This window comes from Poecilia reticulata, linkage group LG7 (genome assembly GCF_000633615.1).
Source record: "Poecilia reticulata strain Guanapo linkage group LG7, Guppy_female_1.0+MT, whole genome shotgun sequence".
Taxonomy (NCBI): Eukaryota; Metazoa; Chordata; class Actinopteri; order Cyprinodontiformes; family Poeciliidae; genus Poecilia; species Poecilia reticulata.
Window position 1 is genome coordinate 19,234,088 of NC_024337.1, and position 14,405 is coordinate 19,248,492.

At 35.3% G+C, this 14,405-nt stretch overlaps 1 protein-coding gene across 3 annotated transcripts in view; it reads right to left on the reverse strand.

Annotated features, from left to right (window-relative positions):
- The window catches only part of LOC103467650 (metabotropic glutamate receptor 4-like), a 173,726-nt gene that overhangs the window by 42,481 nt on the left and 116,840 nt on the right, over positions 1-14,405 (reverse strand). For all 3 annotated transcript variants that reach the window (XM_008414225.2, XM_008414224.2, XM_008414226.2), the window contains one exon: positions 13,998-14,214. In XM_008414225.2, the coding sequence (XP_008412447.1) occupies positions 13,998-14,214 (217 nt within the window). The remainder of the gene's footprint in view (positions 1-13,997; positions 14,215-14,405) is intronic.

Consider the following 14,405-nt stretch of genomic DNA (forward strand, 5'->3'; position numbering starts at 1 on the left):
AAAAAGTATTTAAATAACATCTGAGAATTCAAAGTGATCTTTAAATATATTGTTAATATGTTTGTCAGTTCAATCTTATGATCCTTAAAATAATTAATGAATAAAACCACTGGAGACTCATGGATAAGTACATTAATTAAGATCATGTATTTGATTGCTCTGATTACCTATGCCTGAGATAAATTTGATGGAGGACCATAGGATATTGTTATCGGTGAGGCATGCCATATTCTTTTTTATCTTATCTTCCTTTTCTTCTTTTTAAACCTTGTGGCTTTCTTTATTTATAAACGAAAGCTGAATTAACTACTAAGGACCATTTCATGTAACAAACTAGAAAGCAATTTTCCACTTTGCTGTGTTGTCTTTTTATGATGACTTTCAAATATAGTCATGGGGAGATGCCCTGGTGGTAATGAGAAAGATGTTTGCATGGTGATGTGTGAAATTAGAGTAAATTAAAGAAGGTAATAATGGTCTTTGTTGTGTTTAACAAATATTTTCTAAAGTCTATCTCACGTAATTTTTTTGGTAATATTAATATTTTTATTTGATTCATCATTTTATTACTGTATCTGTACATGACGTGTACATTTCAGATACAAAAAAAATCAAACAGCAACTCATATGTGAATTTATAGAACATTTTGTAAATAAAGCAAATAACCCCAGTTATGCAGGATTTAAAGTACTACTACTACTACAAAAAAAGAAAAAAACTTTTCCAATGACGCCATTATTTTATCACATAATGTTTTTCAGAACCAACTGCACAAGCAGAGCTCAGAACTGCATCTTTCTTCACATATACTCCAGGTTTTCCAAGGGAACACAGAGGTGCCTAGAAGTCACTGCAGACACACGATCTCTTCAGGTTTTTCTGACTTTGACCAGGGGTCTCCCCACAGCAAGACGTGCAAAGACTACCTCACCAGAAGGCTGCCTACAAGGCATATTTAACGCAAGCCTGAACAAGCTGGATTTGCTTCTTTTCATGCAGAGAAGCTGTGGCTCTGTGTTGCCTCTGCAGAATGACTAAGCTTCTCCGTTCTCCCAAAGGGTAAGGCCAGACTTGGGAAGTTCACCCCTGTGACTTGTGTTCATGATCGGGTCACTACACACAGGGAGAAGATTTCTGAATGAATAAACAGCCACAACTATACAAAAGTTTACCTTAGTTATGAGTAAGAACCTAATAACCTTAAATTTCTCGAGCCGTTCTTCCCCAAGATCGGACCAGGTGATGTATGCCATCTAATTGAGAGACCATGACTAAAATGTGGAGACTATACTCTTCAGTCCAGTTGTTTTACAACCTGACAAAACCTGACCTTCCCCTACTACGGCTGAGGATCACCTTCTACTAAAAACATCCATTTAAGTGGCAGTTCGATTCAGCTAAATTTACCAGTTACACAGTATGATACTGTCTGGGTATATGGCTGCATTACAGGAATTCATGACATTCCTGTAATGCATTTATAGACAGCAACTGCAGACACAACTCCAAATTCTGTGGCAAAAACAACCCGGTCAGCATTCTGGTACAGCAAAATCTTTGACGACATCAAACCCTGTCAGTCATCTCTGGCTCCATTTAAGAACTCACCATCACTGATGCAAGCTCAGAGTTGGTGTGGGGGTGTGGAATACTGTCTGTCATGAGCCCCAATTCTGTGGAGTTAGAGATCCAGAAACACTATCCTCATCCTTGATCATCTTTTGCAACAAAACACACGTCATAAATAAGCAAGTTAAGGGAAAGGTCAAAAATAAAAAGCTAATGCTATATATAGTATGAAATTAATTTAGAAAGATTTCAGTGAATCTATTGTGAATATGTTTGGATATAAATTTACCATTTATTTATAATTGGAGTTTAAGACTAGTGATTTGCAATTTTGACTGACTTCACCTAATTTCAATGAATATGCTCCTGTAGCACTTGGTAAGTAACATAAATTCAGCTTTAGTTGCATCTGAGTAAAACAGGAAGTTGTCAGAAAAGAAAAGTTTTTGTCATTTATTTTAGTAACTTCATTTCAGTAGTAAACGTGAGATGGATTAAATACATATAATTAAAATTCTGTTTCTTTTAAAGTTTGAAAATTAGATTCAAAAGTGTTTTAGGGAAGATTGCTGATTTGATATCAGATGAACATTTATATATTCCAGAAGGGTGGTAAGCTACAAATAGGTAGCTGGGTCAAGCATACTAATGGAAGGTAGAAAAAAAATGTTGTAGAAAATTATTCACAACCAAGAGGGACGACAGTCTGAGGTAATGTTATGTTGTCATAAAATATGCAATATACTCTCGTGAACTGAAATGCAAATGAAATTTGCTCCACAAATAGAGACGCATACATTTAATACAATTCATTAAGATTGTCTATTTGCTACAAAATACTCCTTCCATTTCAGTTATTTACAAAGTGCCAGTTCACAACAAATCTCATCCCAAGGCAGATTACAAGAAAAATCCTCACATTGTGCAACACATTTTAATTCAATGACATGCTTCTAAACGTGCTACCTTAAGCAAGATAGTTCCTAAACTTTTGGAAAGATATAAATTATCTGGCTTTCATCTTTTTGCAGAAGAAACAAGTTTCGGTCACTTTAAACTTTGGCAAAACTTTGAGTGACGATTTCCCTGTTTTCTTTCTGGAGGGTATCAGTGTTTACTTCATAGCACAACATATTTAATTTGTAAACAGAATGAGCAGCTACTGATTCTACCCTCTAGACATGATTGGGTTTTATGAACAGCAGAGGTTCAATATTGTCCTCAACAAATAAATAAATAAAACACCCAGACTTCTATTGATTACATTGCTAACTGTCTGAGAAAGTAAAAATGAAACCTCAACACATTGCAGCTTCATGTGCGTCCTCTGGCCTCACAGTTGATGGATGAACTCAGAGTAATTGTTGGCATGGCTTATTTCATAAACCAGAAGGTAACATGTTGCTGTATTACTCCTATCCTATCATATATCATGAAACTCTGTATAGGAAATTGTCCCTTTCTTTAATTATTCCCTTTCAGATAAGGAATCTCATCAGTGGGCTAAGTTAGCATTTGCGTCACTAAACTTTAACTAGAATATCCAGGATTTCTGAGTTGTATAGTTTTTTATATCTGAATATAAAAACATGCAAGAATTTTTTATTTTTTTTTAGAATTAAAGAAAGAATGCCATTTCATAAACCCCAGGCCACGGAGATAACTTTTTAAGAAACAAAAATTTGTAACCTAGAAAAGCAGCTTAATTGTCTTAAAAAAAAAAAAGGTTACTGAATAGGGATAGTAATCTGCTGACTGTACTTAAATTTTTTTACTTTAAAGCTAGACCTAAAATGTCAGCTTAGCATATATGGTCGACATGCCCACTTTTTCTTCAGTGAAAATGTATTAGAAAGCATAACTGAGACCCTTTAGTCTGACGAAACAAACTCACAATTGTGACTCTTTAACGAAGTGAGGTTTTCTTTTTCTATTTAATACATCATTTTATGTAAATATATCAACATTTATACAGCATATTATGCAGATACGAGATCTGTGGACAAGTCTTAACAGCAGATCCATCTGCACCTGAATTTAAAACTCTTTTTTTTTTTTTTTTTCTTAACTTCCCAAATAGTTGGGAGTAACAAATACGTTTTTAGAAATGTTGCTTTTACAACTCAAAAGACATGGATATCTGTCTTCTTTAGTATCTTAAGATACTACACAATTAAAAGAACAGCAGTGTTAAATGGGCACAGCAGCACAGAAATGAATTTAAATCTGTTGTTTCCTGGACTTCAAATTAGCCATTAAAGTCTACTTCATCTGTACTTAAGAGAAAATGTAAGAACATTTAATCTCATCATATTTCCAAATAAATTGACAAAACAATCATGCCAAACATTATAAACCCCCTAAAGTCCATCAGCATGGGTCCTAGTTCTTACATTTTCAAAAGAGCCTTTGCAGAAAATACTTTTCTGTTTTTTTTTGTTTGTTTTTTTTTTTAAAAGCAATCAGAGCAAAGTTGTTAGAGCCAGTATTTTTTTTCACACCAAGGTCAAGTCCTTTCTCTAAGTTACAGACTCTGAGAAATAGATCCTTGAATTCATGTTGTCCAAACTGTCGTACAAGGTCTGTAATATTACAAACTGCTTGCTTGTGCTTGTCTACAACTGGTCCAAAACTCCACAGCACAAAACAAATGCAAATGTGACTACATCATGCCTGCTTAAACTTCTTTGGGTGGGCTCCCTCTCTATTGCAGAATCAATTTTAAGATCTTTTTTTTTTTTAACTCTTTAAGCTTCTGACTGTCCACAACCCCTGGAGATTATTGAAGTGATGTCAGCAGGTGTAATTAGTTGGTATTCATATCAGTCACAAAATTTGTATAGAATTTTATTTTTAATTGTTTTCATAATTATGCTCTTCTGCTGATTACCATTCTTTTATATTCATGTGCAACACTTTGGCAGACTGGTGGTATGTCAATGTAATATCAGACTATAAACTCACAAAAACTTCAGTATATTTTATGTTAGATTGCTCTTTTACAGTTTCTCGTATTCTATTGCCCTTGTATGTTGATATTGTATGCATGTATGCAACTTTTATTTATCCAGGTATGTCTCATTGAGATTAAAAATCTATTATGTAGAGAGACATGGCCAAGACACATCTTTTGTGGGTCTAAATATAAATATATGAGGCACATATATCCAGTTTGTCACTCGTGATGTAGCATCAATATCTAGAGGGTATTAGTTTATCTAATTTTATTTTGATCTTCCAAACTGTGTGATTGCTGAAACAACTAGGGATATTTCAATGATCTGAAAAGTCTTTAAGTTACCAATTTTTTTTTTCAACAAGCATTCACCATGCTGAGGTGAGCAAGTCTTCATCCAGTAGATTTTCTGATTGGGCTAATCAGTTAACAGAAAGAGAAGCTGTGAGCGATGATGTCGAAGAAGTGAAGGAAGCCATTCAATCCATATTAGCCACGCTTTCAAATATCGAATTAACATTAACAGCCGCCTCGTTCGGATTGCCACTGCTCTCTTCGCAGTGGAGGACGGTTGTTTACAGCACAGGCAATTTTTGGTAAGCTTCTTAGAGTTGAACTGGCGCATTACATACATCAAAGCGTTAGCGATTGGGTAAAGGTTAAAACATCAACAGCACTCACGGCTCCAGGAAGCAATCATTTTTCTATAACCAAGAGCCCAGAAACTCTGTGTGAACCAAACATCATAGGAAAGGAGTTTGGTTTTTACCAGGCTACTCCCAAGGTAAACGCTGTGCTGCTTCCTGCAGTCATTCCTCCATGCTGATTTCTGGATCCTTCACTTCAAGAAGAAACCTACAATAAATCTCTGGATCTTCATCTTCATAACTGACAACCTAAAGGCGCCTCTTCGTTATCACCTTCATCCTTCAAACTGACCTGTCCACCCTCCAATGCTCTCACCATTCGACCAGTCCCAAGCCTCACTCTCTCGACCAGCTCCAAGCATGCCAAATGACTCCACCGGCTCCAAACCTGCAAAGCAGACCTACACTCTGGATTCCACTCGTTCCTCCTTGGCATTCATCCATTTAAATCAACCAGTAAGATTCTCCTATCATTACAACTGCTATATTCTTCCTCTTTTGCTCTTTTCCTCACAGTGCTCCCACTTCCCCATGTTCCCAGCACCACCCAGCCCAAGGCAATCACTTTATTCATTATCATTGAAATCAATAAACTTCTTTATCTCCTGAGAGATTTTTTCCAAGCATCCCTATTTCTCCTATTGTCTTCAGAACCTGTGATACTGTAGATATTTTAGAATAGAACCTAACAAATAATAAGCCAATGTTATTCAGCAAAAAATGACTGTTTTCAAACCATTTAGCTTTGATATAAAGCATTAAGATATTAAACGTAAAATAAGTATATAGCTTTTTGCTTTTCATTATAGTATTTTATTAAAACCTACAGTATAAGATTAAAATATTTATAAAAGTATTATTCAGGTTTTACTTGGGTTAGTCTGTAGAATTGTAACCCCATAAAAATAAATAACAGTATTTCTTTGCACATATTAAGATTTGTTCTGAATTTATGGCAACTATGCACAAATAAGTTGAAAGTGTTAAATATGCATGTAAACACACACTTCCTCTATAACTCTTTAACTCTTTTTCTGCTGTTTTCTGCTGTCAAAGATTGCAATAAATTAATCCTGGATAGACATATAATTCAAGAGGCATTCATGGTTTCTTACTTTTGATACTTTCACTGCTACATTACTGTAGGTCAGTTAATCCCACACAAATAAAACACTGACTGATCATGTGAAAAAAGCAAGACTTTTAGCTGCTTCTATTCACTGGTGCTCAGTTTTATGGAAAGAGTGCATAAGGTAACACAAATGTGTAAAAATAAAGTAGGCATTTTTAAACGTCCTGATTTACATGGAATGCATTGCAAGCTTTAATAGAAGGAAACCAGAAAAAAGCACTTATCTCCAAATCTTGCTTGTATTATCTAAAGAAAAAAAGTTCAAAATATTGCTTAGAAACTCTTCAGTTACAGTTTATTAAGCCTTTTCAGATTTGTGATTATTCAAATTTTTCCTCTTGACATTTCCCTCATGACAAAGGGTGCAGTAAGCAACCCTCTTTTCCAAAATTTGCATAATCTTCCTGTCATCTCAGTGCTGTTGTGTGCTGTCTCTGCCCTTTCCACTTCTTTCTCTGCCTCAACTGTCATTTAAATATGAACCTGATTAATTACAATTCAAAATTGTCCATCCAATTAATTTTAGATGGCAATGTTACTGTCTGTGTCTAAACTTAGAAAAAGGAACACATGTTGTAGAGAAACGATTTGCAGGCTGGAGGCTTCTTGTTCTAAACTTGATAAGACAGAAAATAGCACAGATTTATATTTGTAGACACTTTTTTTTCATATTTGCTTCTTCAAGTATACATGTGAAATTCATATATTTTGCAGTATTACCCACTGAACTTCAATGGTTTAAGAATTCCAACATGAAACTGGGAAAAAAAACATCACAGTACTTTTCAGAATTTTAAAATAAATGTGTCAGCCTCCATTATTGAAGAGGGCTTCAAGCTCTAATAAGGACACTAGGGGCTCAGCAGCATTTCAGAGAGACACACAAACAGTATGAAATCTTCTGCCGGACCAGAGACTTTCATGTCAAAGACACTCTAAAATTTCAAAGGTGACAAAAAGGCAGACATCATGCTGGAGGACTGCTCTAACCCTCTTGTAATCATTCTCCATAATGGCACTTCAGATGTAATCCCTAAGGGCTATTTGAGAGAGTGAAAAGACCTAAATGAAAACACAAGTCTCTGGAAACGGCTTGGTGTGTCAAAGATTGTGGCTTTCAGTGATACCAGCAGTTGCAGATTATATATGGCTTTTTGAAAAATTGGCCACACGCTAATGCATTTTCAGCACAAACAAATTCAGGGACTGACATACTTGAGATACCCATGCAAACAGGTTTTGTGTTTGAACATGGCCAAGCAATAATCATCTAAGCCTGTTCTCCCTCTTTTTCATCCTCTCTGCTGAGAAATCTGTTCTTAGTTTAAACAAGCTATTAAAAAGGCAGATGCTGCTTGCTCTAATTCTAGTCTCCACAGCATAGTATACTGTTGAGATTAGATGTTTACATATGGTACAAAAAGACATATTCCTGTTTATTATTATTATTATTATTATTAATTATTATTATTATTATTATTATTATTATTATTATTATTATTATTATTATTATTATTATTATTATTATTATTATTATCATCAAAAATTAAAAATAGACTTGTTTTCTGTTCTGTTTTAATGTTTTAAGTCATTTAAGTCTATCAAAATTGCATGCACTACATGGAAATAATGAAGATTACTTTTTTTTCCTTTTTTAGAATGGTTTCACTTTCACCAAAGACGTTTACACAGCTTTCCCTATTATTTGGGGGAGAGAATTACCTTTTAACTGTAACACTTAGGCCCAATCTTTTCAGAATCTTTTCACAATCTTCTCACAATAGTTTGTGGGACTTTTGATCCATTCCTCTTGACAGAACTGGTGTAACTGAGGTTTGTCGGCCACCTTGCTTACATATACTTTTCCAGTTGTGTCCAGAAATTCTAACCAAACATTTTGACTAGCTTTTATAAAATTGTGAGAAAGAAAATTGCTGGATTCACAAAATTGGTTTGCCAGAAGTCCACAACCTTACTCAGCAATTGCTGAGACTTTATTGTTCAGAAAAAGTAATGAGGAATATAGAAAATTGAGTAGATTGAAACGTATGGAAAATGATAAATGGCCTGTACTTGTATAACACTTTATCAAGTCCAGAGGATCCCAAAGTGCTTCAAACTACAATGGGTCATTCACCCATTCATGCACTTAGACACTGATGATGGCAGGCTACTGCATTATTGCATTATAGTGGTGACCTGGGGGGATCTAACAGAAGCAAAGCTGCCATGCATTAGCACATCAGACTCTTTGACCACCAGCAGCAGGCAAGGCAGTTGAAGTATCTTGCTCAAGCATGCAAAGACAGAAGCATGGACATAGAGCAGGGGCTAAAACCAGCAATCCTCAGATTACGGTACAAATTCCTACCACCAGTCTTTACCATCGCCATTGTCCCATGTGACTCGAACAGAATAATATAAAGACCAGGCACCAGGACAGACTGAATTAAACTTTCCTGCACTCCTAGAAACTCCAAAGAGGAAGAGGGTAAGAAAGTGGATTTTGCATGCCATTAAAATCCTACATTTTGAACTCAAATGTTGTAAATGAACCTACCAGAAGCTTACAAAGCCATAACATCACTACGGTTTTGCTTTCCATAAATATCTGAAGGTATCGTAATCTTACTATATATTAACTTCTGAATTAATTCATTTTCTCTCTTAGTATTAATAAAAACGTTTGGTAATCATAGATCATCTAAAACTCTAAATGTTTAGTCTCATTTCATACCATACAATTAGAAAAAGGTTATGTCTTTTAATACAGCACAGACATCTAGCTTCAATTGTATGTGTTTCAAAGTATATTGTCAACATTATGTAAATATTCTTAATTTTAAGTAGTGCAAGAAAAAATGCCTAGCCAAATACAGCAGTTGACCTTACGTCAAAAACATTTTAATAATCAGAAGACAGAGTGGTCTTTCTATTTTTAGCTTTTAGAGGTTACAAGCTTGTCAGTCACAGCTGTCAAAGCAGTTCTATTTAAGGAAACGTTTTACATCAGCCCCCTTAGTTGTCTTAATTGCTCTTCCTTCCCTTTGACTCCAGAGGAGGTTAGTTGCAACATCCTCAATGATATTGACTACCTCATGAAATACTTCACAGTCACTCCACCAACAGGCAGTCTGAGTAAATGTATAGTTTACTAATATAAATGTAAGATGCCAGATTACCTTGTCAGTGAGATCTTGTGCTGTACCCTGTACAAGCACTCTGATTCAAATGCCATCATGAAGAAAACGATAACCTGAGCTCAGCGTCTGCTGCTTTCAGCTTACTTTCAAAGAGATTACTAATATTCCTGAAAGTGTGCCTGTGTTTGTAAATCAAACCAGCTTTACTAAATTGCCTCTGCTGGCAGTAGGTGCAGAATTTGGTGAAGTAGCTTGTTCCAATTAAGAGTTTTTGACGCTAATCGGGAGCCGTTTCTGCTCTTTCATGTAAATTGTTACATGGTAGTACAAACTCATAAGAAAAGTTCTTCTGTAGTATTTTTGACACTTACTGGCATTCTTGGTAATTATGTGTAGGAACCATTGAAATAACCTTATTTTTACGGAGAGTCTCACACAGAAGAAAAAAAATCTGAAAACCCCACCCATTAATTTAAGTAGTCAGAACTCTGGTTAAGTCGCTACAAAATGTTAACAGTTCTTTCAAGCTGAAGAAACATGTTGGTAAAATAAAAATATTTCTTTCAATTTTGGGCTCAACTGTGTTGTTTTGTTTAGAATATTTTTGTATCTTCAACTAAAATTGACACATTTGGGTTTTTTTCTCATTTAACATTAGCTATGACAATTATTCATTGTCTTTATATATTTACATAAAATCTAATTTATGGATTTTCATTTACTTTTAGCTGAGAGTTCTGTTTACAGATTGTTGTAGGGAACTACATTTGTGTTTATTTTTAATATAATAAGCCATTATCTAATAAGTTATTTTACCTTTCTTTATGGCAAGGTTTAATAAGATGGCATTAAGAAAATATGCTTCCAGGCAGTTCACTGCTCTTTATTTGAAATACATACACAGCTTTTCCAAACTCAAAAAACATTTTTGAGTTTGCCTCTGCATCCTATTTAGCAGGTAATTTTTTGAATGATTGTCATTTCTGTAGTGACCAAAATAAATGGTAATTGTCAGGCTCCTTTATCTGTCTGCTTCAACCTAATTAAATATTTTAAAACAAGGCTAACTGTTGGTGACAGTGACAAAAAAAACACACAAAAAAAATCTATTATTTTCTTGTTATTTTCTCCATTTTCTCCAATGTATTCAAACTGAAGGATGGAATGTTCCCAGATATTTTAAAGGATGCTTGTCCAATGAAAGACAGCTTTATTTCAACTATTTTTTCCAAGTCTTCATCCAGTAATTGTAGATTTGCAAATCAATATATTTTCATTTGTAACAAAAGTGACACAGCTTTTTATGGATTGGCCAGAGCGTGGCATCAATCCTCTAGTTGGTCAGAAATCTCTGTGTTCACTGGGGTTGAAAGGACATTGCAGATATCTTGTGGCTACACACACAGATGCAGTGTTAATCAAATCAACATCCCAAGTTGGCAGTTTAAGCCTGACCAAAACCTGCTCTTTTCCCCACATAAAGCAGCAATGCATGCAGCGGCTTTGACATTCGGTGGGCGAGACTGCAGCTCAGTATGGCCTTTGGCTGCCTAATGAGATGGAACATTTGGCCACTCCTGAACTGGCTGTTTCATTATGAGAGCAGACAACTGCAAAGCCCATTTAGCAGCCAAATACCTGGGGTTTTAATTATGACAAAGCTGCATATTTCCCCCATGTGCCTGTCACATTATCAATCAAAGCCAGTGCAAAATTTAGAAAATTTGCTTTTTTTTTTTTTTACTTTTTTTTCTCTAGTTGTCAAATTAAGAAGAGCTGCGGACAGGCTGATTTGACACATAAGTACACGTTCTTCCTTAAACTGAGAGGATGTGAAAGCTTCATTGTTTTCTCCAAAACAATGATTTTCTATGTGTGGTTGTCAGTCTAAGACATGCTGTCTTTTATTCTATTTTCTAAAAACTGTTGTTTGTGTAGTTTAATCAAACGACAGCTGACTAAGCTCTCTTTCTCAGATTCTTGACAAAATGCAGAAGCAAAAATGGCTATCAGAATCCACATTAAATGTCAGCAATGATAGATTTAACCTTGTATGTTTAGAGAGTATAAACTAGAGACACTTTGTGTCTGCAGTTCATATTTTTCTTGACAACTCCCTCCTTCATTTCCCTAACATTTAGTACATCATACTTGGCTGGGGAGAAGCTTGTCTGATTTACATGTTAAAGATGAAGCACTAGTCAAACAGGACCCAGAGGCTTTCTACTGTACTTCCACATTGCCAATATCAGATCTGTGTCTGTTCCCTTGATAACTTCTTTTGCCTACATTAGCACAAAATAAGTTTTTTAGGTCATGCTATTAAAGCCCAAGTAAAATCTATCTCTTAAATGTATTTGAAGGTGCTCTGGAAACTGAAATTTAGCATACATGAATGATGGAAGCTCACACTGCACTCAACCCCGATAGCACCTTTCCCATAGTGAAACTTGGTGGTATTAGCATCATATTGTGGAAATCATGTATTTCACATGCAAATGCAGTGCAAAATGCAGGACTGTCTAGGCAAACAACTTGTTGAAAAATGCTCTTCATGTTTCTCCCTCGTGGTGGCCTATCAAATTAAATCTCTGTGAAATAGAATGAAAATTTTCTCTATTTTGACTAAATGTGGAATAAGTTCAAATTATGGTAATAGTTTTCAGAACAATTACTATATGTTCTAATAGAATATACTTGCAATATATACTATGCATTTTTTTCCCAATAAGGCAAAAAGGCCTGTCAGAGTAACACAAACACTCTGAAACAATCTAAAATATATACACTTTTGATTTCAAGAAAAATGTTGAGGTCAGGTCCTAAAGCAGGTAGACAGTGGAAGCTTAGAGTAAATTCATATCTGTGTTCACTGTTGTTTAATTCAAATGCCCTTCAGATATTTGACCAACGGGAAAACAGTAGCTGCAGAAAACATGAGTTTAGCCTTAAGCAAGAGTTCAGGAGTGTTTTGGGGGGGGAGAAAACTTTTTTTTTCACAATCTCTGCAATAAATGCTTAAGTTTAAGTACATTATTATTGTTGTTTTTATCAGCAACAAGCAGCTTATATGGACATGTTTAGAATTCTTTCATGAAATGTCTGATAGGCATTTCAGTTTAGAAGCATCTATACATTAGAAAAATAATCTTACACTAGCAGTAATAAGTTAATAAGATTTGAGGATAAAAAGATATTGGATCTAAAAGCTAATTAGTAGAATCAGTAAATATGGGGATGCTATATTAACATTTTCTTAAAGGAAAAGAGTGTCCTTGAAGCTGTCCTGTGATGTTCTGCGTTATGTTTGTCTGTGAGGGTTGGCCAATAGGTAAATGAGCTGATTGCATTAAAGGACTCTCCAGGAGTAATGTTGGTGTCTCTCCAGGATAATGATGATGGGCAGCAGCTTCAGGCTGCCAGGCATGAGAAGTTGCAGTGGCACAATGAGTACTGGACGTGTCATTAGTAATTACTCTCAGCTACAGCAAGGGTCTGGGGTCAGAGCAAGTGAGAAGTCAGCTGTCTGCTGCGCCAAACTGAATGTATTCCCAACGCTGGATCATCTATTCTCCATTGTTTTGACGCCACAAGCAAACTTTTCCCTTTCAGCCTGTGGCTTTTTTCCTGGGTTTGGAAATACAGTTCACTGCAGACTCTACAAATGTGCAATGCATAGTTCTCAACTGAGCAGAGCTACAGTGTGTGGGAAGGACATGGAGCTTCACCTGTGTGCAAAAGTTTTAAACCATTTTTAATTTATATTTTGCGATCAACAAGGGAGACCTTCTTAGGCAATATTTTAATTTGATTTTATAATTATAGTGTTGTGCCTAAAACCTGTCTACAGCAGGTGTACAGTTGCTGACAGTTATGTGGGAAAAAGTAAAAAATGTGTCAAAAATATGCGATGCATAAAAACATTGGCCCAGCACTTGGCTTTTTAAATATCCTGTTAAGTGTAAAAAATGGTAATGGGGAAACATTTCATAGTTTTTTTTTTTTTTTACGTCAATTGTTTCATTGCAAATATTTTTAATTATGAAAAGGTTTTGATAATTATGAAAGGTAATTTGATAGTTTAAAATTTTTTAAATGAAAGACCCAGTTTAAACCCACGATGGAGACGTTTCACCCTTATCTTGACAAATGTTCATTCACTGTAACCTCCGACAAACTGCTAAAAGTCTATTGAAATGACCTGTACGGTATAATCAAAAAAATATTGTTTTTTGTTGCTTATTTGTTATGCTATAAATGAAGTAGTTAAAACAGCAATATGGAACAAACAGCAGTCAATCAAAATAGTACTATGTGAAGCAGTTTTGGATCAATAAAGCTGCTTGACATATCAATTTGTTATGTTTTAGTAAGCTGAGGTAGACTTTTGAGCTTTATTTACATTAATCATAATACCAAATATTCAGCTCATATTAAATACACAAAATATTAGGTAAGTTAACTTTCATAGTAGCTATATAGACGGGATTTAAATGACATATCAAACAATAAAATAATCAGTGTAGCTCTCATAAGTCTGGATACTTACCATCCTCTCTGGATTTTTGAATAAATGCATCAACACCACTTTCTCCATAGTTTCCCTCTGAAGCTACAGTGGAGACATAATTCCAGCGCATGGCTTTGACGATGTCAACCATAGCCTGAGCCTGGTAGGTGTCTGGGGGCACCACACGGGAGAAGAAGTCGTAGCGTGTGTTATCACTCAGTTCCGGGGCTGTAGAAGCATAACTCACTTGAGGGATCTGTAGAACAAAAAGACGGGAGCAAAGAGACAGAGACGGTTACACATGGAGAGATATATAAACAACAAACTTACCGTGAATTAATTAAATATGCGGCAAAAGGGTTCTGCGTACACAAACATGTTAACAATATGACACCTAACATCTGCTGAAATCTCTCGGCTAAACTCCTCTGTGGTTGTTCACCCTCT